The sequence below is a fragment of the Hetaerina americana genome, unplaced genomic scaffold (assembly GCF_022747635.1).
Source record: "Hetaerina americana unplaced genomic scaffold, ioHetAmer1.1.p SCAF_4, whole genome shotgun sequence".
NCBI classification, from domain to species: domain Eukaryota; kingdom Metazoa; phylum Arthropoda; class Insecta; order Odonata; family Calopterygidae; genus Hetaerina; species Hetaerina americana.
In genome coordinates this window covers 23104988-23126705 of record NW_027286985.1, presented here as the reverse complement: position 1 = coordinate 23126705, position 21718 = coordinate 23104988, and the positions used below count along the sequence as shown (strand labels likewise).

Here is a 21718-nt window from a genome sequence, read left to right as displayed (position 1 = left end):
ACGCCTTATCTGATAAATACTTAGTGGAATTAGCAAATTTTATAATATTCGAAGGATCATAATGCACTTCAAATCGTAATATTTTTCATATTCCGGTTGTGAAAGAAGGGAGAAAACTTAGTACCATATGATCCGGGAGTGGTAAAGTAAATGTGGGTATCGGCGTTACTCACCCCAGCCAATGATGACGTATACTCTTAGTTTGATGTTCTCCACTGTGAAAGTTTCCACCACAAGCATGTAAAGGTAAAGTCCTGAAAAGAAGAAGAGAATATGGGTATATTACATTAGGTTGATAACTCTTGCATTGCTAATTGAAATGTTTAAAACTTGTTTCTATGTTCACTAATTGAGAACTTCGATAAGAATTTAGGTGTTTTCCAACCAATTTGAATTGGTTTCCGATTCAAAACTGACAATACCAAATAGTGGTATCACTATTTAAGTATAAAAAATAATTTGGAAGCTTAGATTTTCTGTAATTTAGTGGACAATGTCTTCCATTGTAAGGAATAGTTTTCTTTGATTTATTTTTTGGAAGAAAAACTCCAAATCTAGTCTTTAATTTTTTTCTTGGCATATGTGTACAAGTGAACAAGGAAGCTCTTTATCCTATCCAGTCACCGTGAAAACGCAAAAACAGCCTGTAAAAGGAAATATTTGACATACTTGTACTTTCTGCTAATTCTTTTCGTTATAATTATCAACTGAGATTGCCAATAATTTTAGCTTACAGCGTTCAGTCGTTTGATAGAAAGCCATTTGTTATTCAGAATTATTCCTCTGGTCATCACTTAGACACCCTTAGGGCTCGAGATTTTTTTCAACTAGTACCGCATCATACTAGTCCAATAGATTCTAACTATCTAATATAGTTTTACCCTATTTAGCAAACGAACTGTTCAATTTTAATTTTTGTTGCTATTTGAAATTACGAAGAAGTACTTAAATTAGGCTAAACAGGCAAGCGTAGCGAAAGGAGAATCTCGATAAGTGGCGACATACAAAGGAGTGAGATAGCCCATTAACGCCGTTACTTTAAAAAATACTCGTATATGCCGAGGAAATAATAAGTGTAGCAAGGAAAGGGCTTGAGCTGGGAATGGAGGCGAGTGGCGGGATGCTAATGATGTCAGTTAGATGTGGAGATGATGACAGCCAAGTTATTACAGATATTTTGGAGAGCTTTGAAGGAAAAACGCAAGAGATACGGGATGAGGATTAACCAAAGGATAACAAAATTAATGAGACACTCGAGAAATACGAAAACTAGGTTAAATATTAAAGCAGGAGTGAATATACTCGACGAGGTGGAGCATTTCACTTAGTTGTGCAGACTTTTAGAGCAAAAGGGGATTTGAAATACAGATATTTGGAGAAAAATTGCACCGGTGAACAATTAGTATAGACGTTGGGGTACAGTGCTTCATATCTAATCTTTGAGACAAGAGGAAAATCTTGTTGGATGTGTGAGATGTAGGTTTGACGGGGAAAATAAGCTAGGCAGAGTATGAGACCAAAGCTGTGGTTTTTAATATGGAGCACGAAGAGAGGTAGGTACTGGGGGCAATCCAGAAAAGGTGGAGAAAATTAATGGAGGAAATATTAAGGGTGGTGGGGTATTGAACTCCGTCATAGAATAGAGAATATTGGACAAGCGAGGTGGAGAACGGAAGAGAATAGGCTTCTCAGACAGAATGAAGGCATGCAGAGTTGATGAAAAAATGAAGACAGAAGTAAAATAGAGTAAAGAAACTTGAATTTATCAGGACTATTGGAAGCAAGAAGTCATCAGAGACCGTCAAAAAAGCTAAATAAAATCAGAAATAATTTTGAAATACCTTTTAGGTTTGGAAACAAGTCAACAATTGTTAATCTCGTTTACCAAAATCCATGCTAGTACGTCGGACATTATTAAAACAAAACAAATTGCATCCTTGTATGATTTGGCTAGTGGTTATTAGGAATAAAAATTTAAGAACTGACAATTTTTTCATATTTCATTAAATTTATTTATTTAAAAGATGAAAAAGACTGGCAACGTTTCATTGAATACTAATCTATGTGAAATATATTTAAATGCCTCAAACGGTGATAAAAATGCTCTCTGATAGTTACTAAGGTACGCAATGATTAAAAGAATATAAAATAAAATACTTTTCTTTCAATGAAGTGTTCATGTTGCCTGAAGAAGGTCAAAGACGATATGAATTGTGTTATAGAGCAAATGGGCTAAAATAAAAGAGTGCCTCGTTGATTTGAAAATGTTTGTATAAATTCTCACGCTGGGAAGCATTTATTTCAAAGCGTGTTTCGAAATGCGTAATTCTCAAGCTAAAAAATAAAATGAAAATCAATCGTACAAGACGATTTGGACTTATGCGTTTATAATTAGAATTTGATAAAAAATTTTCTAACTCTTTTGTATTTTTCTTTCACTATCACTCCCTTTGAGAATATAAGTTCTCAATTATTCCCTGTCGCAGGCATTGATGAATATGCTCCTGTTAAGAAATAGGGGGCGAAAATGTTTTTTATGTTTCGACCAAGAATCTTAAAAGATGCCAAAGCCGAGAGGAAAAAAATTGAAACTCGAGGAATGAGAACGTAATTGCACTTATTTACAATTTTAACATGGGAAAATATTGTGGGATGCCTCTTGATAGGTAAAAACGGGTTTAGCAAAACTTTTTAGCTATAGAAGAAGAAAATCCGTTAACTATACGTATATGCCCTCTGGAGTGCAGCTTCCTTTTTAGTATTTGGCCAAGAGCAACACGGTTCAACTGCTGCGCTTCTTTGGGGACGCAGCTCAATGAAGATTTTTCAAGTTCAGTTCCCTCAAACGCCGCCGGCGATACAAGATGCCTTGTGTTTTAAGTCAGAGTGGAGAAGGGTCCCTGCTGTATCCCCTTTAGAGGGGGAGAAGTAAAATTGGAAAATGGAACCGAAATACAATTCTCTACCGAAGGATCAAAAGAGGAATATACCGGGGATTTATATTGCGAGGACGATGGTGTATTTTTCAAGTAATTCTTTTTTTAAATTCTCCAAAAATACGGTAGCTACCTCATCTCGAACCTTCACTTTTGGTCGCAAGCTTGCCTACATTCCTTAATTAGTACTGGTATTACACACTGCTGTAAAATAATATCAGTAAACACGAATGGATTTTGATCAAGGTTGTTTTATTGTACAATTATTTCATGGATCGTAATATAGACAAGCTTCTTTCTTTGATAAAATATACCCTTTATGAAATCTTTCTTATTGATTAGGTTCTATCTTTGATCTAAATAAAATTTCGGATGCGGAAACCTTCGAGGCGGATTCAGTTCCAACGCAGGTATATTATTGTTAAGCTTGTTGCAATTTTCAATTTCGTCAAGAGGAATATATTCGTTAGACTTCAAGAGACTATTACAAGCTCGTCCCTCAGAGTAATCCTTGATACCGGAGGTACATCCCCTTTGTGTTTTTGTTATCTGTAATTTCTTTTAGCAAGTCAAATGATCACACCGTATTGTTTTAAAATATCTCTTAAAATAACCTTCAAGGATGCCACGTTAAGAGAAATATCTGCAACGAAAAAGCAAAGAGCCAAACATCAACGAGGAATTTTTTAAGGGTACCTTGCGTCGGCCGCGAAACTTTTTCAAGAGACAAGTTTTAAGATCCAACAAAAATGATTGTACATCTTCATGGATGTGAAAAATGGAAATTTCAGCAGAGGTAACAGAGAGGAAACGCAGGAAATTATGATTCTAAGATCGAAGAGGAGAGGCAACTCAATGAAAGAAGTAGATATGCTTCATTTGACTTCGGGGGAAAAACTGGGAAAAAACATTCACGCATTCAGAAGAAAAGTATCCTTACGCAATGTAAAGGATAAAATGGATTTCTTCAAGGCCTGGTTAATTTTACAATTAAATAAACCAGGCCTTGGTTGATTTTAATTGTAAAATTATTTTGCATTAATTTTAGCTTACCGTGCGTGGATAGAGAGTTTCTGTCGGTTTTGTTTTCGTCCAATACCGTCCTTACTTACAGCCATCTCATATTAACAGTTCACTACCCGTGAGCATTTCCTCCAAAATTTGTTGTATTCCTGCATTGGCTATAAAACAATTTTCTGGTCGCTCAGTTAGGAAAAAGTTTGAATCAACCTCTTCCACTGTTTTTGAAACGTTTAGTTAATTCAATTTTTGAGTCGAAAAATTCACTCTTAAATCAGGCATTTCCAATGAGAATGATTATTTCGTGTTTGGCGCAGGTCATCGCAAGTGGGAGCCAAACCAAAACTGTAGCTAGAACCACTTTGACCATGACATTTGTGCAAATTACGAACAACATGTTCACGGGGAAAACAATGAAATAGTCAGGAATATGAATTTAAAAAATTTCAATCCTCTAATTCCCAAATGAAGATTCGTCTTCCTTTGTGTACAAGTTTACATAAAATTATTTCAATTTAATGAGCCATACACATTTCAATAAGGATTGAAGTCTCCTAAAGACGCATTGAAAATGTATGATGTGCGTGGCGTGGAACGTTGCCCATTACAAACATACCCCATATGATCGGAAAACTTATGACTATTCTTATCTTCTGCCGAGCGGTTTTGACGAGAGGATTAGATCAATTTGTTTCTGAGCTTCATATCTTCGCTTCAGAAATACATAGACCCATCATATTTATTACCACAAAGGTCTATAGTTCCGGTCAACGATACAACTTCTATTTCAAAATATAACGATCTTAGCCGACAAATATGTGAACGGATAAATCAAAGGAAAACAAAAACAGTAAAAGTTAACGAGGCGCACGGTTAAGTTGTACATTCCGAAAGGCAAGATTATTTACTAAATAGAAATAATAATAAGGGGACCAGGAGAATCTTCGTGAGCGAAATACCCTTATTCATGAAAATAGGGATTAACGGAACTTATGAGTTCGAAGGTAAAGAAAAGTATGCTCTTCATATAAAAAGTCTGTTAAAATACGAAAATTGAAAAGGATGCTAAAAATAGCGAAATGGGGATAAAGACGAAAGAAGAAGTTTCAAACATAGCTGGAGAAGAAAGAATGACAGTTAGGAAATTCCGTCAAGGGATCAAAATATGAGAAATGACATAAAGATTTATAAAGATGCTGAACCCTATTGTATCCCCAACGGAGGGAAAGTGCGACAAAATGGGGAGAAGGGAGGAAAAGATTAGTACTTTATTAAAGCATACATGTGGCCGTATGTGGAAAAAATATTATTTGGCAAAGGTTGGTATGCTGAGCAGGATTAAAGTAAAAACTCCGAAATCCCTTACAATTTTCATGGCCCGTATATAATTTCAACCTTAAGTCCTAAAACTTTAGTTTTAATATAACTTTAGTCGACTTTGCAACTTTAGTTACTTTATAACTTTAGCTGATATATAACATGAAATAAAATATAATTTATTCAATCATTTGCCTCGAATTGTGCTGCAATACATGTAGGCATGTCACTGCCGTAGCTGATTCCCAAGGGTTTTGATTTAGTCTATACTTTTATGGTGTTCATATCCAATGTAAACCCTTGGAAACTCGAATCTAAAATCAATCCAAACCCTATTATGTTTTCGCTATAGATACAATCTCAGAATCCAGCCAAAGCTTAGAAAAAAGAAATGGCCCTTTTGCCATAAAAATTCGTGTATTTGATGCTCCATCAAACTTAATTCAAGGTGAATTCTAATTTCACCTGTGAAACCAGCCTTCGATTTTAATTACTGTGTCAGTGGTATGAAACTTGCGACTTAGGGGTGGGCGCCGACAGTCGACTGACTACCTCTAAGTTTCGCAGCATATACATTTATCCCCAAGGAACTTCCATCCACCGTTATAGGGACTGGATGATATCATATTTCCTTTCTGCGCTCAAAACTTTTAGCCTGCTCCTTATGGAAAATTCGACATACTCCTCGTTTTTTTCTACTTTTTTCCACTGGAAATGCGAGGGGGCTCCTCGCATTTATTTCCTTGCAGGAAGATAAAAAAAATACCTGGCTGGAAATCCCTAAGGAGCTTGTTTCTCTCCGCGGTTCCCCAAGTGAAATCCCGAGGGCATACCACGCGCGAAGCGTTGTATTTCGCGTTATTAAAAAGCCAGGGTGCAAGAGTCGGAATGCTTCCGGGCACAGGGGCGGGTAGAAAGGGGTCGGACGGTGGATGATGTGAGATGAAGCTTAAGCTGCGGTGGATAGTTATGGCGTTGCCGGAGGTGATATATCTGCGACGCTGGGGGATCGCAACCGAGTTTGGGCTTTGGATTGAATGGAAACCTTGGCGGTCTCATATAGAATTTGTTGCAAGGGCTCCTGGATGTCCCAACTAAGATATGGCTTAGTCTGCACGCAGTCTGCACCTTAGGTGTTCCGGGGGGAGTGCATTTTCCTTTTGTTCAATCAAGCACAACTATCTAGTCCTGTCACAGTGAATGTTCCAACTTAATAGTGCTCTGAATAACCGTATCTCTTAGCGTAAAGGGCAATATTACTAATGAGGACAAAGTTACAATACTGGAAGACCGTTGTAAATGCCCCGAGAGATGTACACTGCTGAGAGAATCCAGACGATCCATGGTTAATTGACTTTGTTCATTCAATTTTACTAGCCTTTGATATTTTTAAGACTTATGATATGTAAAATTCAATGTAGCATGTCAAAATAATGGTACCTGCCAATATTTTCCTTTATTCTGTTGCTTTTTGCGATAAATTGAATTCAGATTCTAAATTCCCACATTTCATTTAATTAACTGACCTTGATCTCGGAACTTATGCAATTGCTTTGATTGTGACACCACGTTGAAACCATGTTCAGTTGAATATTAAGGGTGCTAATTTACCGAGTAGTGTTTACGTTTACAATTAGCTTAAAAATTTCCATTTTTTACCTCGATTCCCTTTTTCAATTTGTAAGTACACTGAAGATATACCATCTTGCCCGGATAACTGACGCTCGAATAGGCGCTAAAACATAATTTTTGACTCGCGTCACCTTCACAAAAACTGAAAATTGCTTTAAACAACGGACGATCCTTAATGCAAACATGCGTAAATTCCCTTCACGCCGTTACTTTCGCGAGTAGCCAGTGTAAAAAAAAACCTAATTTGATGTTGTCTCCTCTTTTTAGGAGACTGACGTATAACCATTTGCCATCTTATAAACCGATTGCATTACTCACGTGTTTTCCCTTTATTTATATAATCAATGTTTTTCAACATTATTTATACTATTTAAAATTGGAAAATTACTATTCCTTTCGAGCGAATTAATTCATCTAACTATATGAGCAATTTTTTATTATTATTTGTATTCTACCGTTTTTTGCCGATTTTAGTTGGGCACAGCCTATATAGCAAAGCAATACCTACCTCTCCTAACACAAACCACTACATGATATCCAACTTCACTGAAAATCCCTATACTTGTATGTAGTTTTTCCAAATTTTCCCTCCATCTCTCTTGGACTTCACCCCCGTCTAATTAATATGTTTACTGACTTAACTTTGATTGATTATTACGATTTTCCTTTCTGGCTTCCTAACAGGGTTTTAGCCCCCATGAACAGCGCATCAGTTTCACTCATTCATTGTAAACTTAACGTATTCTCGAACTCTACCATTCGCGTTGCATCTTTCGCTAGATTTGTTCCCTGCTCAAGTTTATTATTCAACTCTTTATACGCCCTTCTTTCTATCTAAGGCTGTCCTTACATTCTTCTATTTCCTTCTGTCGTCTATCTCTTTAATCATCTTACGGATAGATTACGGAGGGAATGATGAATCAATAGATGTTCTAAAAAAGTATTCATTCATATTGGACAATTTTGAGCCAAATTAATAAAATTTCATGGAGTCCATCACAGTTTATGAATAACCGATAATTTTGGAAAATTATTAACCACTTGAAAAGCTGGGCACCGGGTCCTCCAGAATCTTTCAAATGATGGTTTTTTGTGTCTGATAATGGCTTATTTTGTTTAAAAAAATTGCAAGAGTGGAATGACGTCAGGTACGTTTTCACATGCCCAAAACCAACGTTTTTCGCACAAATTTACTCCTATCGCCGGAAACTTGGGAGACATTTTCGGAACCGCTGTAACATCTATTTGTCGTTGACGTGACGCTTGTAACATCAGGATATGCATGCACTTGCCGATAATGGACTATCCAGTTGCCGTTTCTTATTTTCTTTAGATACATTTATGAAATTATTTGAACATTAAAAGTGAAGTAAAGTTGCAAACACTTTATATTTGCATCCACAATGATATACTAATTTTTTGTCCGATAAAATTTCCTAACCAGCTTTTGCATGAGATGATAAAGAAAAATGTTCGTGATGAAAATGTTATCTTTGAATTCAGACCTAATCTATACGAGTTACCCAAATAAGGGACGTAAAATGGTATACTTATATAAACTGGAAATTTTCTTCTGCTGACAATTTATGAAGATATTATTATAAAATGAAGATATTTCATTGGTTCATAATATTAAAAGTTGAAATGGATAAAAGTTATATAATATTGGAGTGGAATAAGTGTAATTAAAATAAAATAGAAACTTCACTCCCAGATAAAAAATACGCTTCATCGATAAAATCATTTTCGTGGATTTTAGCGGTTTTAATCATCAAATGAGGGTTTCTTACATTCGTGGTAGTGTCGATGGAATATCACCATGTCCTCCAAAACCTCCTTTAAAAATTGATTTCGTAAGTACCGAAATACATTTTTAGCGACTAAATAAAGTATTCAGAATAATTTTTACTTATTATGTTAAGCTCATGAATATGTTCTTAATTTCAGCACTGTAGCAACAAAGCCTGCCATTGGATGGGCATCAAAATATCAGAATTTTTGAGACTTCTTCGGTTCAATACAGGTAAATTTAAAAAAACGATAGTGACGAAGCATTCAAAAGAGGATCAAATAGGTGGTTAAGCCTTTCAGACAAATTTCGTCCCACGGCTCTATCCATTGTCGTTTCCTTGGACAGACTGGCGAAATTAACACGATATGACTTATGCATGAAGCGATAGAAAATATCTTCGCGGGGAATAAGTATATTTCGAAGAATTAATTTATTTTTGGGAGGAGTATCGCCCTTAGGTTTTTTTGCTTCATTAGTTCCGGCGAAAAATAAATATGAAAAAATATATAAAAAATGTATATTTGGAGAGACATTTCTGGAGCGATACGCGGCGGAGGAATTTTTTCACGATGAAAAGATCCGTTGATGTTTTCAATGCTCTCTGGGGTATCGACGTTTGTTGTGACAAGTAAAATTGTGGTGTCCGTTGTTGGCTGGCTTTAGTTGAAAGAGGCTTTTTGCAAGAGCTTGGTTACGGCGGTGAATATTCATCACCGAGAAACTTAAAATTTGGGATGTGTTAATAGAGGATCTGCCGTTCAGCAGAAATGACGGGATGTTTGACCTTCTACCGCAAGAAAATTGGAATGTTGACGTTGAATGAAGTAGCTTACCCGGATTACAAACAAAATTAATTTATTATACTTCCATATTTTTTGGTGTTTGATTATCCGGTTGTTATATATATGGAGATAAACATAAATTGTGCTTGTATGTAAGAAAATACGAATCTGAAACTAGATCACTTAGAGGTTTTAGTCCAGCCTGAAAGTTCAGTGGGGTGTAAACTTGGCGAGGGTATTTGAAAACGACGCCAAAAGCCATTGCTATATACATATTAGTGAAGAATTAATAATTAAGACTTTGCTGAAAAAAGCTAATTCAGATGTACATTTTCTTTTTTGGACGTACTTATGTTGCATGTGTAGGTATTTAATTAATCTGGTCAGTCTGCTTTCATTTTCTTCTAACGTCAGCTTTCCGTATTGAATATTAATTTTACAATTCTAAATATTTTAAATTCACTAATTAGAATATTTAACCTCCAAAATAATATAAATGTTACTCATACCCATAATTTCATGCTTCCAATAATGGGAAGAAACAGGAAATCTAGGTAACTGTAATTCTAAAGAAATATGAAAATCGTCTTGGACCATTTTTTTAATCAGTGTACCAAAAATCCGCCATTGTGACTATTGTTTTCCGGTATTTAAAAATATAAGCTTAAATTGCCATGTTACTTTACAGTTCCATTAAATGATATTTTTACGCCACCTGGTTTCAGCATCGCGATGAAATGAGTCACGCGAAGATGATCTTATGATATTTAAACCGATTTTATGAAAATATTAATTTTCGCTGAAACGAAAACTACGGAAGAATTTTAAGGATAGCCGAAAGGTTGCCCTGCAGAGGATTGGGAATAAAAAAAAACTTTAAGTAAATAAGAAAAAATATTTAGAAGTTGCTAATTGGCCTCAAGTTTATAAATTTTAAGATTTCTGTCATCAATATTTGGCATACAAAGCCCCGTAGGTGCGTTAACTGTTGTGCGAAATCTGGAAACTTGTATACCGAATCGGTTTTTAGGCTTAACCAGTGGTTACTTAAAGAATATAGCATACGTGTCCTACGGTCCAGGGGCAGTGAAGACTCCGCCTTCCCAGACGCTTGCTTCTACGCGTGCGTTAATGCTGGTGCATGCATTTAAAATTTAAATAGGGACTCTATATGTAGATACCTTTCAGACTTATAGGCTTCATTAATATCTTTGAAATTTTGTGCAATTTCATACTTCAAAATCTTGTTCAAAACGTTAGGAAAAATTTTTGTGTGTCTAGCAACAGTTTTTGCTTCTCATTCCGTTAATTTATTATTAAACCTATCGTGAGGGCTATAGCTCCTCCTGCCCTGTAATGTACTTCTTTAATTTTTTTGCAAAACATGCACCCAGTAGCTGGGTGCATGTTTTGCAAAATACGAGTTCCGTTTTGATCTCTGTGGGAATTTAGAAGCCAAAAAAGGCTATAGGAATAATGTTTTCGCTCAAATACCAGAAGTGGTTAAGCATACGTTTGTTTAAAGCTGGTTTGCACATTGAACCTTCACCCCATATTCCTTCTCTTCTAGAAGAAGCACATCGTTATGAAGTGCAAAAACGGCTAAGAAAGCCGTGAAAGATAAACTGACGAATATTTCACAAAAAATGCAGATAGATGGTTTGATCCATTTCTCCCATGAAGCAAGAAAGCTAACATCCAAAGCTTTAACCCATGCCTAACTTTGTGGCCATAAAATCTTTTATGATGATTCCCAATATTTCAAGTTATTTTGAAAAGACATTCAGTAGCTGAAATATCATTCAGGTTGCCGATATGATATTAAATTTTGTTTTTGGCAATCCTGCAGAGCGATTGAACTTTCTTTTGGGTTGTAATCCTGCTCAGAGATTTCGTTGACCGCGTTTTGGCGGCTGACCATACATTCGTCCTTGGGGCGTTGAGTGACGTTGGCAAAGTTAGGCATCGAAACTTACTTAATAAAATAGCTAACCTAGATTAGAACCCAAGGAAACTACACTTAAAGCATACGCCGAAAAAAATTAAGTTCTTCACTGTTAATTGATTAGCAGTAATTGTACCGAATGGAGGAATTAACACTTGCTCGCATTTAAAAAGCTGTTCACATGCACTAACGGGCTAGTTCAGGCAACTGCTGTTGTAGAATATTGCAACAAGAGATCCTTGTGAATATTATTTAAATGCCTTTTGAAACATGTACAGGACAAGTACCAGTCGAGAAAATTGAACTTGTATTCTGAGCAAATAATGAACGGAGATCTTGTATATACTGTATCACAATCACGAGATTATTCAGTATTCGAGGCATGTATAAAGAAATCAATGACCAAATGCCCAATTCCCTTAATGCCCAAACATTCCGCGGATTTAAAGACGGTTGTTGAATGCTATATGTAGGCCACTGCTCTTCCGACTTCACAGTGTGCAGGGATGTTTGGAGATTTTTCACCTCGGTTTACAAATGCATTTCTTGCGTTCCTGTGAAGAATTTTAGGAATTACATACGTATGGGCTGCAAATAACTGTGGCGTTTTTAAGTTGATAATTTTGAGACACTTATTTATTTATTTCATTACTACTCGTCACTGGCGAGCTACTTTAAAGCTGACCTATTGTTTAATGTGTTGCATTACCACGGTTCCTCTCGTGGATGGTCTTACTAGATTTGACTACCTAGAGATAAAAAAGGGTTTTTGGCAGGGGGTGATTACATACCAGACTACCCTTGGTCCAAAACACCTATCTCTTCTAGCGAAGTTGGGCAAACGTTATTTTATCCTGATAAAAAATGGCATCATGAATATATTGTTCTACACTTATCCTGTCGAATTTTACTGACATGATATCTCTTACCGTAATTCGATGGGTATATAAGATAATGTCATCATCATTGCTAAAGAGACATCCTTCCAATTTATGCAAGAGATTTAATCTGTAATTAAGGCCTTGGCTCCGTGAGCGATTCCTAACCTAGATCCTCTAATAGATTTGATACGCTATACGGTTTGTCATAACAAAGTTTCATAAATCTAGCTCTTCTACGTTACACACAATACAATTTGGTAATCAATTACCACCAGAAGGGATATTAGTGTGTAAGGAATGATGGAAGTGTGCCTTATGGGTTAGCTTTGGTTTTGATTTTGCTTGCGGTTTGCGAGTGAAGATATACAACATATTAATCGGTGGGTTACCGTAATTCTTAGTAGGGAAACCTGTCCGTAGGACACGCTCCTCAAGGGCTATTAAAAAGCATGGCATATCTTCCATCACTCAGAAAAGTGAAACTAATGCTTCGGGCGAACCATAATAAGTTTTACTGGTCGTATAAGATAGACCTGTCAACAGGTCAATGTGACAGTGTCAATTAAGCAATCGGTAGATATCTAGAGTGTGACAGGCGTTAATGGAAAGGAACAGGGGGCCTGAATCTAATGGAGAGAAATAGAACTGTACTAAAAACTTACGAGTGCAAATTTGATTTTTCTAGGTACCTATGAGACTTGCTTGAAGGTTTGCTTTGCTTCAAATTAAAGTCCGGATGAAATTAGTAAAGAATGACTTCTGGAAAAAATTGATAGTATTTTAAACGAGTCTTGATTAACTGAAAATGGTATTCGGTGACGCAAATGATTATGTTGCTATTAGAATTGATCCAATTTGTTCATATCACTGTGTATTCTCTTCAATTTTTACGCACAATTTACGCGAGAGATAGAACAAGTAAAAATGAAGTGTAGTATGATATGAAACCTTCATTATATAAAAATAACTCTTTGGAAAGTATGGGACTGAATGGGGCATTGAATGAAATTCTTTAGATAAGGAATCAGCCTTTTATATTAGAGAATTTGATGCGTAGGTATGGCAAGTTTACCTAGAAATGAGTTTAAAGAAGAAGCATTTAGAACAAATTCATGAGAATAAGTGCGTGTAATTTCCTGGAAAAAAACTTGAATCAGGTGCTTTCCTCAAAAGTGAACAGTGTCAAAAAATCTTTGTTTATCAATATTTCAAGTAAATTTTAACTAAATGGAGAAATAATCTTTATGCTGCACTGAGATTTTTTAAAAGTCTAAAAATGTGAACAATATTATAATAGCTCCTTAATAACCTAACTACACCAAATGATGCCTTAAAAATAAACTAAAAATGGTAAATATTTTTTTTAGTAATGGAAGTGGCTTCATTGCACTCAACTTTCAGGAAATTTCAACCTTCCTTACTCCTTACTCTGATCCTCAAAAACCATTTCTCATTCCTCATCCCTTTCCATAGTCGTTTCCTCTACTTCATTCTTCTTTCTGAGGTGCCCACGTAGTTGGGCGACTATTCTTGGGTGAGGAAAAATTTGCTAACTTCTGTAATGCAGCAGAAAAATCACATGGAAGTAAAGATGCTGAATTGGTACGTCGATAGAAAAGAGAATGGGTTTACTATTTGAATAACTTCGGTAGAAAATCATTATCTCGACCAATGATCTTAATCTACCCTCAATACAAAAATGCACGGAGTATAGACGTCAGGTGTAGTGTAGGTTGACTTGTGTTATTGGAACCATGATGTGAAAAAATATACTAATGGTCATGATGAGTGTCATTTTTTTCGACCAAGAGAAGCGATTATTACGCACCATATGAGGCAGTAGTTATCGTTTGTCTTGTATTTAAAATATATTATCTCTTAATAAGCTACAAATAAGAATCGTATAATTTGTCAAAGTAGATTGAAAAATAGACCTACTTCAAGGAAATAAGTAAATGATTGCTTACCTTCCACAAACATCCAGAAGAAGTTGGTCAGGTGAAAGTAATGCAGCAAGACGATAAGTATGACGCATGATGTCGTGTTTGAATGAGTTGATATCTGAAAAAGAAAAGAAATATTTTACTTTCAAACCAATATATCGTCTCTGGAACATTATCTCCTTATTATTTTCATTTTAGTAATTAAAGGCCGGAAGATGTATCTTATTCCTTTTTATTTTTAGAACAATTCATTAGATTTTGGGGTGAATTAGATAGCTCTATTTGTACTTAAATCACAATAATTATGGTATTTCTCATTAAATATATCAATCTGGATTTCAGGGATAAATTCTATAATTTTTTACTTTTCATGACTTGAGTTTTTTCTGAGCACTGAGAACTAATAAGGAGTAAAATTAGAGTAGATGACATTATGTTAATAATAATATTTTTAATCTATTTTAATTTTCATTCAATTTATGAATGAGTTCAAATTGATATCAAGCATATTTTGGGCTGCAAGATTTACATAAAAAGTAACGGTAGCAATTATTCCTAATTTGGGCGTGAAGTGCTGAATTCAGACCGTCGGTCAAGAGTGCGTTTGGTCGCAGATCGTAATCGCATTGATAATATAACAGTGCACACCATTATCACTGAAAATTTGGCGATGCGAAAGATCTGCGCTGAACTCGTCCCTAATGTCTTGTCGGACGACCAGAACAGAGTCCAGTATCTGCTTGCGAAGACCTTCTGTAAAGCCATTGCGACGATTCCCCAACCACCTTTCAGTCCCAACTTGGCACCAGTAGACTATTTCCTATTCCCAAAAGTGCAATTATCCCTCAAAGACCCTAAGTTCCGTCAATTAAGCTTGCATGCGTACCTATAAGGACTTTCCGGAATCCGCCTAGTAGGGAGACACCCAGTCGCGGAAAAGCCGCTGAAAAAAGTATATTGACGCTTAAGATATGTGTACGATGTGTATATGTGTATTTATGTAAGATATGAAGCCTTTTGAGGCATTATAGTAATATCTGAATCTGAATGCATCGCGTGATCTTACACAGTAATTGACGAGATTTGAGGAGATAAGTTTGCTCAATGATTTAGTTATGCTGTCAGGAAAATATTAAGCTCTGGATGGAAATTATAGACGAATATTAGTGTGATTGAAATACCTACTAAAATAATATCTGATATTTATAGGCAAACTAAACAATTTCCTCTGGAACCACGGGCATTTAATTAGAGAAACAGTTGTCAGAATTAATGAAATAGATATTACTTCTAAGTACCGTAATTGTTTATCATTAAAACCGTTATTTGTTCCTCATTTCTTCCCATTTGTGTTTTCCCTCCTGCTCACCTCTCTCTGCCGTACACCATCTGTTGGTCATACAGGCGAAGGTGCGGAAACATTTGGCTGTCCATTGTAATGCAACAGGGAATTAAACGGAAGCAAAGGCTCTGATTTGGTGTACCATTACGCTCCTGGATCTACCCTTGCGATGCCATCGATAGGAAATCCCTATATTGACCAATAACCTTCACCTATACCGCGAAAGAAATAAATGCACCCATCATTTGGAGGCATCGTTACGAATGTGTGTGAACAAGAAAGCCGAAGTCGACGGCCATGCACCCTAGCAGGAAAGTTATCCATGGGAGAAATTGATGTCCCGCGTGTATGACCGTCTTTGTTGTTTAACTTGGAGATAATCAAATATTGCCCATGCTGTTATTATGATGTGACGTGGAGCTAGTTGCTCTGCAATATTGTCTCCATTTCAGATCTTAACGCAACTTCGGTTACAATGATGGAAATCCGTTGACTTATGTGCTTAGGCACGCTGAAGCGAATAATATGAAAAAGAAAAAGGGACTTTTTCACCGCTTTGTGGCTATTTTCTTGTGAAATGACAAAATTTTTACGGTCTTGTAAAATAAGGATTCTCCTCCTCTCCGACGAATTCCGGGGAAATGTGCAAAATGGCTAGCAGAGCAAGATAAGCTGTGGCTTGGGAGACTTCGCACGAATGATGTTATGTGCACGCAGGGAAAATAAAAAGCATCAACGCCCCGAGAAAGCGGGAGCGAGGTAGAGGATGGGATACTTAGGTGAATGGGGACGCAAAGCTGGAGGAGTAAATAGGATTTAGATCGGGAAGTGAAGCGAGGAGGAGGATTTCTGTGAACGGAAGCGTCAGAGAATTGATGGTTTTCTGAAGTCTGCTTGCGTGCTTCGAAGCGTGGAGGTTAAAATGCACGACTCGACCCACTGGTTTAATGCAAATGGTTAAAGTTTAATGCTAGCACACGAGGGCTTTGTATTTCGAAGAGAAATTCAGGGAAATTAGCTATCGGAAAAATTGTTATAAGGTGTTATTTTCACACACTCTCTGCCCCACGCAAGCAAAATTCATAATTTTATAAGTTGAAAATAGTACGCACAGCCTCACCAACTACTCGAAGAGAAAATGATATTTAGTAGTCGTACCTGATAAAATCGCTACTCACTCTTATGGCTGGTGTCCTAAATACCTCTTCTTTGAGTTATTTTGCCGGATTGTAGGGTAATGTTTTGATTCAATTATATGAATTATGTTTATGTGAACGATATGCGCACGCTTTGATCATATTTTATCTTGAAAGTATCCTCTCTCACAGAATCTCCAAAACTTGCTTTTAAAACTCTCTCTTTCTACAGTTATATTAATATTAATATATATATAAAATATATATATATATATATATACATAGTTTTTGTTTTTATTCGCTAGCGCTCACTTGATATACGTTGATATTCACATCTGTGAGACTATCACATGAGCAGTTATAAAAACAGCAGGTGTTTTATAAATAACGCTTAATTTGTGCCATGGGTAAACGGGAAAGTATGGTACTATAATTATTCATTTAGTTTTTTATTTCAATGAACGAGCAGATGCATTCATCCGTATATACCACAATTTTATGAACTTTATTTTGCTAAACGAGGATACAGGTGCTAAACCAGTTGCAACTTTTCAATGTTAATTCATAACCCACTGCGGTTTCAACATTAACTCTAAATTATCAAGATGTTTTTTTCGGTGTTCCAAAATATGACCAGGTGTTACCTCGAGCCATAATGTAATTATTTTTAAATTAATGTAAGAATTAACAGAAAGATAAAAGAAATGAATACTCGATGCTACGAGGGGTTTGAAACTGATATTTTGGTCTCGAAAGAAATTAACCCTCAGGTTGATGTAATATTCATAGATTTTAAAAAAGCATTCGACACATTCCCTCATTAAAAGTACCTCCAAAATTTAGGAAGATACTGCATATATAAATGTGTAACATATGAAATTAATTACTGTTTAACAGGTCGCGAGCAAAGGGTTGTCATACCTGTAGACGGGGTATCATCGAGCACAGTAAGCGTAACATCGGGTGTCCCACAAGGAAGTGTTATTGGTCCGCTAATGTTCCTTTTATGCATTGATGACATCGGGTCTCAGCTTTCCAGTAAACTTCATCTATTTGCTGAGAATTCCGTGATATATAGGGAAATATCGAGTCATTAGGATAGAGTATCATTAGACCTAATTGCAATCCAAAAGTGGTGCGAGGCATTGGAGCTAGAATTATATTTAAATAAATGTAGCAAAAATAATGAGCTCTATGACCTCTCTTATTTAAATAAATGTATTTCGATTTTGAAATTTTTGCGGAAAAAATACTTCACCAGGAAACACGCTACGCAGGAAACGAACATTACGCTCGTGGAATCGGTGAAATACTTGGGTGCAGCGATAACTACGGATATATCCTGGGGGATACACATTCGTGAAACTCGAGGAATAGCTAATAAAGAGTTAGGATTTATAAAATTAATACTTGGTAATAGTAATGAAATCGTCAAGGAGTTTTGTTATTACACTTTAGTTAGGCCTCACGTTTTGTATGCTGTAAGTGTATGGGATCCTCATGAAGTAGGCCTAATATCAGAACTAGATCGAGTGCAACGAAGAACAGCTAATTTTGTGAGAATTTGTTATGAATAGGAGCCACTAGTTGACCGTAAGATTAAATTCGGGTTAAATGTCCTGCGTAAATTTGAGGCAGGTAACTTATCTGAGGACGATTAGGACATATTACAGGCCCCGACTTACTATGGTGGATAAGATCACCAACGTAAAATCAGGGAGATTTATGGTAGAATAGATAAATTTAAAATCTCGTTTTTTACTCGAACCATTGCAGATCATCATAGAATATGCAGTAATCGCGTAAGAGATTACTAGAATTGGTAGTGTATTTATTTTTTGATATCTTGTAGGTTTCTTTCAACATATTATTCTTTTTATTTAATAGGCCCATCTTTTTGACATCTCTTTATCATGATTTGAATGCACGTATCCTGATATTTAATATTGCAGCATGCGAGTACTTTCTTTTGTGTGATTTAGGTTTGTCGACTGCACGAACAAACTAATATTTGTGTAGAGTTTACATGATTTGGTATTGAATGTGCTTTTATTTTACATGGTTTAGGGGTGATGACCTACCACTCCCTGCCACACAACCTTGCGGTGGCTTGCGGGGTATTGTGTAAATTTAAATGAATCCTTGGTATATAATACAAATAGAGGTAGATAAGAGTTTGTACTTAGTTTACAATTTGTTTATTTTTTTCGTCCGTAAACGTGTAACATTACGTTTCTCGCCAGAAGAAAGAAATATATTAAAATTCTGTGACTGTGCTTTTTATTTAAATTAACCACTTCTGTTGTAGTATTGAAAAAGATTTTTAGTCGAAAAAGGGAAACAGGATGGACAAACTACGCACTCTTAAATTGAGATAAATGGTCTCACTGCAGGCATGCAGGGTATTAAAAGAGAGAGAAGTTCAGAGTGCGTAGAATACGACGGAATACGAAGGGAGAATGCTGCAAATGAAGGGGAGAGGATTACACCCCCACCCTCACACCCCTTGGGCGAGGCTTTGATGTTACTCACCTGCAAAGTGAAAGTCATGATCCACATGAAGTCAGCCAGCATGTAGGTAGACATTAGGTTCGTGTGGATTGTGTTGCGCAGGCAGCGAAGATCCCTTGGTTGTCAGAATTCGTCGACAATAACATGTAGAATAGAGAAAAATTACACACATGAATGATTAAATGGGAAGTAAAAGCTACTTATTATTATTTTTATTAATAGGCTTAAGGTATTAAATTTAATGGACACATTTGGATATATTTTTAATTAAATTTATTTCATCCCGTTCCACTTAAATGGATAAACTGTTAATGTTGGCCGGGAATTGAAGCTTTTCTCAAACAGCAAATTCGGTTTGGCATCATTTTATTATGAATTAGAACTTGCTCTATGTTGAATTTTTCTTATTAATTATTACTTCAGCAGGGTGACCTTTTTGGTACTTGTGCAGTACGTTTTGTTTGCTGAATAATTGTTACATATTATACAGTGGTATGACTACTTGTACATGGAATGACAAGCGAATGAGAGAAAAGTTTTTATACAATTACTCACATGATTGAAACATCAGATTTTCGTTATAAATATTCATGGTAATTTTGCAAAGACCCTGGCTGCGTGAAGATTATGAGGAGGACCAGAAGATGCCGGCATACGGTTGGTTATACTCTTTCGGCGAAAAACAACATGCGCGATTAAACCCGAAAGCATGTAGTCTTTTTATTATTGATAACCTTCGAGAACATATTTCCAAAAAAAGTCTGTTATCGTGGTTAAAATTTATGGCAAAATTTATTTTTCATATGTAGTTAGTGAATGATGTTTTCATTAGACATATATCTTGAAAATTATCTCAAATAAAATATAATTCGAAGAAAGAATCGGAGCATCAACTTGGAGAACGATGAACACGTTCGCCTACCTGTATGCGTATAAGAATGAATTATTTGTTAATTATTTGATTTTATGAATTATAATAAGTTAGAAGTTTGGAGTACTGTATGTGGGGTATTTTATGTAACATTTAAAGAAAATGTAAATAATGGCAATTGTTCTATTTTTGAAATAATTAGTCAACCTGTTTTGCCCTAAGAATTATTGTTTGTTCATTTAATCAAATTTTTGCCTTCATCTACAACAAAACTTATGATGAACTTTCTTTAACTGTGATATTTTAATATCTTCAGGCTACGAATAACTAATTTAATAAAAAATCATCCTTCTTTCTCTTATCATAAAATTAATATCATATTTTTATTCCGAGAGGTTATGATATATCCACACTATAATTAATGACCTAAATGGGAGAATATAAGAGGATGCAATTTTGGGCAGGTTCTACATTCTTGCGTGCCTATAAGCAATGTAATTCCGCTGTTTTTAAGGTATGACACAAAATAAATTCAAAATGGTTGTTATGGCGTTGATTGATTTAAATGAGGGCATTTGCAAATCAGTGGAAACCTACAAAAGGCTGCGTGAGCCATTTAGGGGTTAAAAGTTGAGAAGTTAGTGCGCAGCGATTGTTCCACAATAAGTCCTGTATTTCACCTGAAGATGTAAATAGAATAATGGTATAAAACCTTAACAGTAAAATAGCAAATTCTCTTGGTCTATTCGTCAAATCTACGCTAAATTTTCATTAAAGACGTCGGTAAAGTCCTACCTTTTGCCAAGGATATTAAAAAAATTAACGTAGGTGCTATTAATTGTGCTATTATCATTAATTGTGCTAGGTGTAAGTCATTGCCTCTGAGACAAAGTAGATATTTCAATCATAGGTGTATTATCATCAGTCAATTTTATGTACTGACAAGAGTTCGCGTTTTTAATGAAGATTAATTTCGTTGAAGAGAGAGACAGAGAGGTGTACATATTTATTTTACGTATCGGAACGTCGATGAAAGAACAATTACTAGGAGAGAAGTAGCCATTTATCCGATAACGCTAAGTCTGTTAATCTCGGAAATGTTTCAGCCACTCGCATGTCGCAAAATTATTACGACCACACTCTTGTTTCATTCGGATTAGACGATACTTTTGGTTTTATGAAGTTTCTTGCTATTGGACGTTCTCGTTTTGATTTTGGTACAAGGTGACTAAGGAAAAATTGGCTGTCGTTCTTTGATCACGCTCGTGGACACAAGCCGTCACGATGCATGCGGAAACGTGGGTAAAATCGCTTATGAAGAAGTTAAAAAGTCTGCGAAGATTGCGGAAACCTTTGATACGCATGTGTGATGTGCTCGAGCATGAAATATTTATTAGCTCATTCAGATGTAAATGAAATGGTCCAAGAGGGGCGATGCTTGGACTGAAAATTTCACAATGTATTATTTTGGCGGAGTTTTATCATGCATTAAAATATTTCAAAAAATCCGTTAAAACGATTTTTGAGTAATATCATCTCCATTTTCAGTGCGATCACCATGAAGCGCCACTTTCGGTGGCCCATTGTATTCGAGAGGGTGGTTATGCTAA

General features: G+C 35.8%; 1 protein-coding gene across 1 annotated transcript in view; it reads right to left on the bottom strand.

The window, feature by feature from the left end:
• Positions 1-21718, bottom strand: part of LOC139692103 (diuretic hormone receptor-like) — a 366793-nt gene that overhangs the window by 139590 nt on the left and 205485 nt on the right. Inside the window, exons 3-5 of the mRNA XM_071590138.1 lie at positions 19259-19352; positions 14273-14366; positions 174-254 (exon numbers count right to left, since the gene is read on the bottom strand). Of these exons, the coding sequence (XP_071446239.1) occupies positions 174-254; positions 14273-14366; positions 19259-19352 (269 nt within the window). The remainder of the gene's footprint in view (positions 1-173; positions 255-14272; positions 14367-19258; positions 19353-21718) is intronic.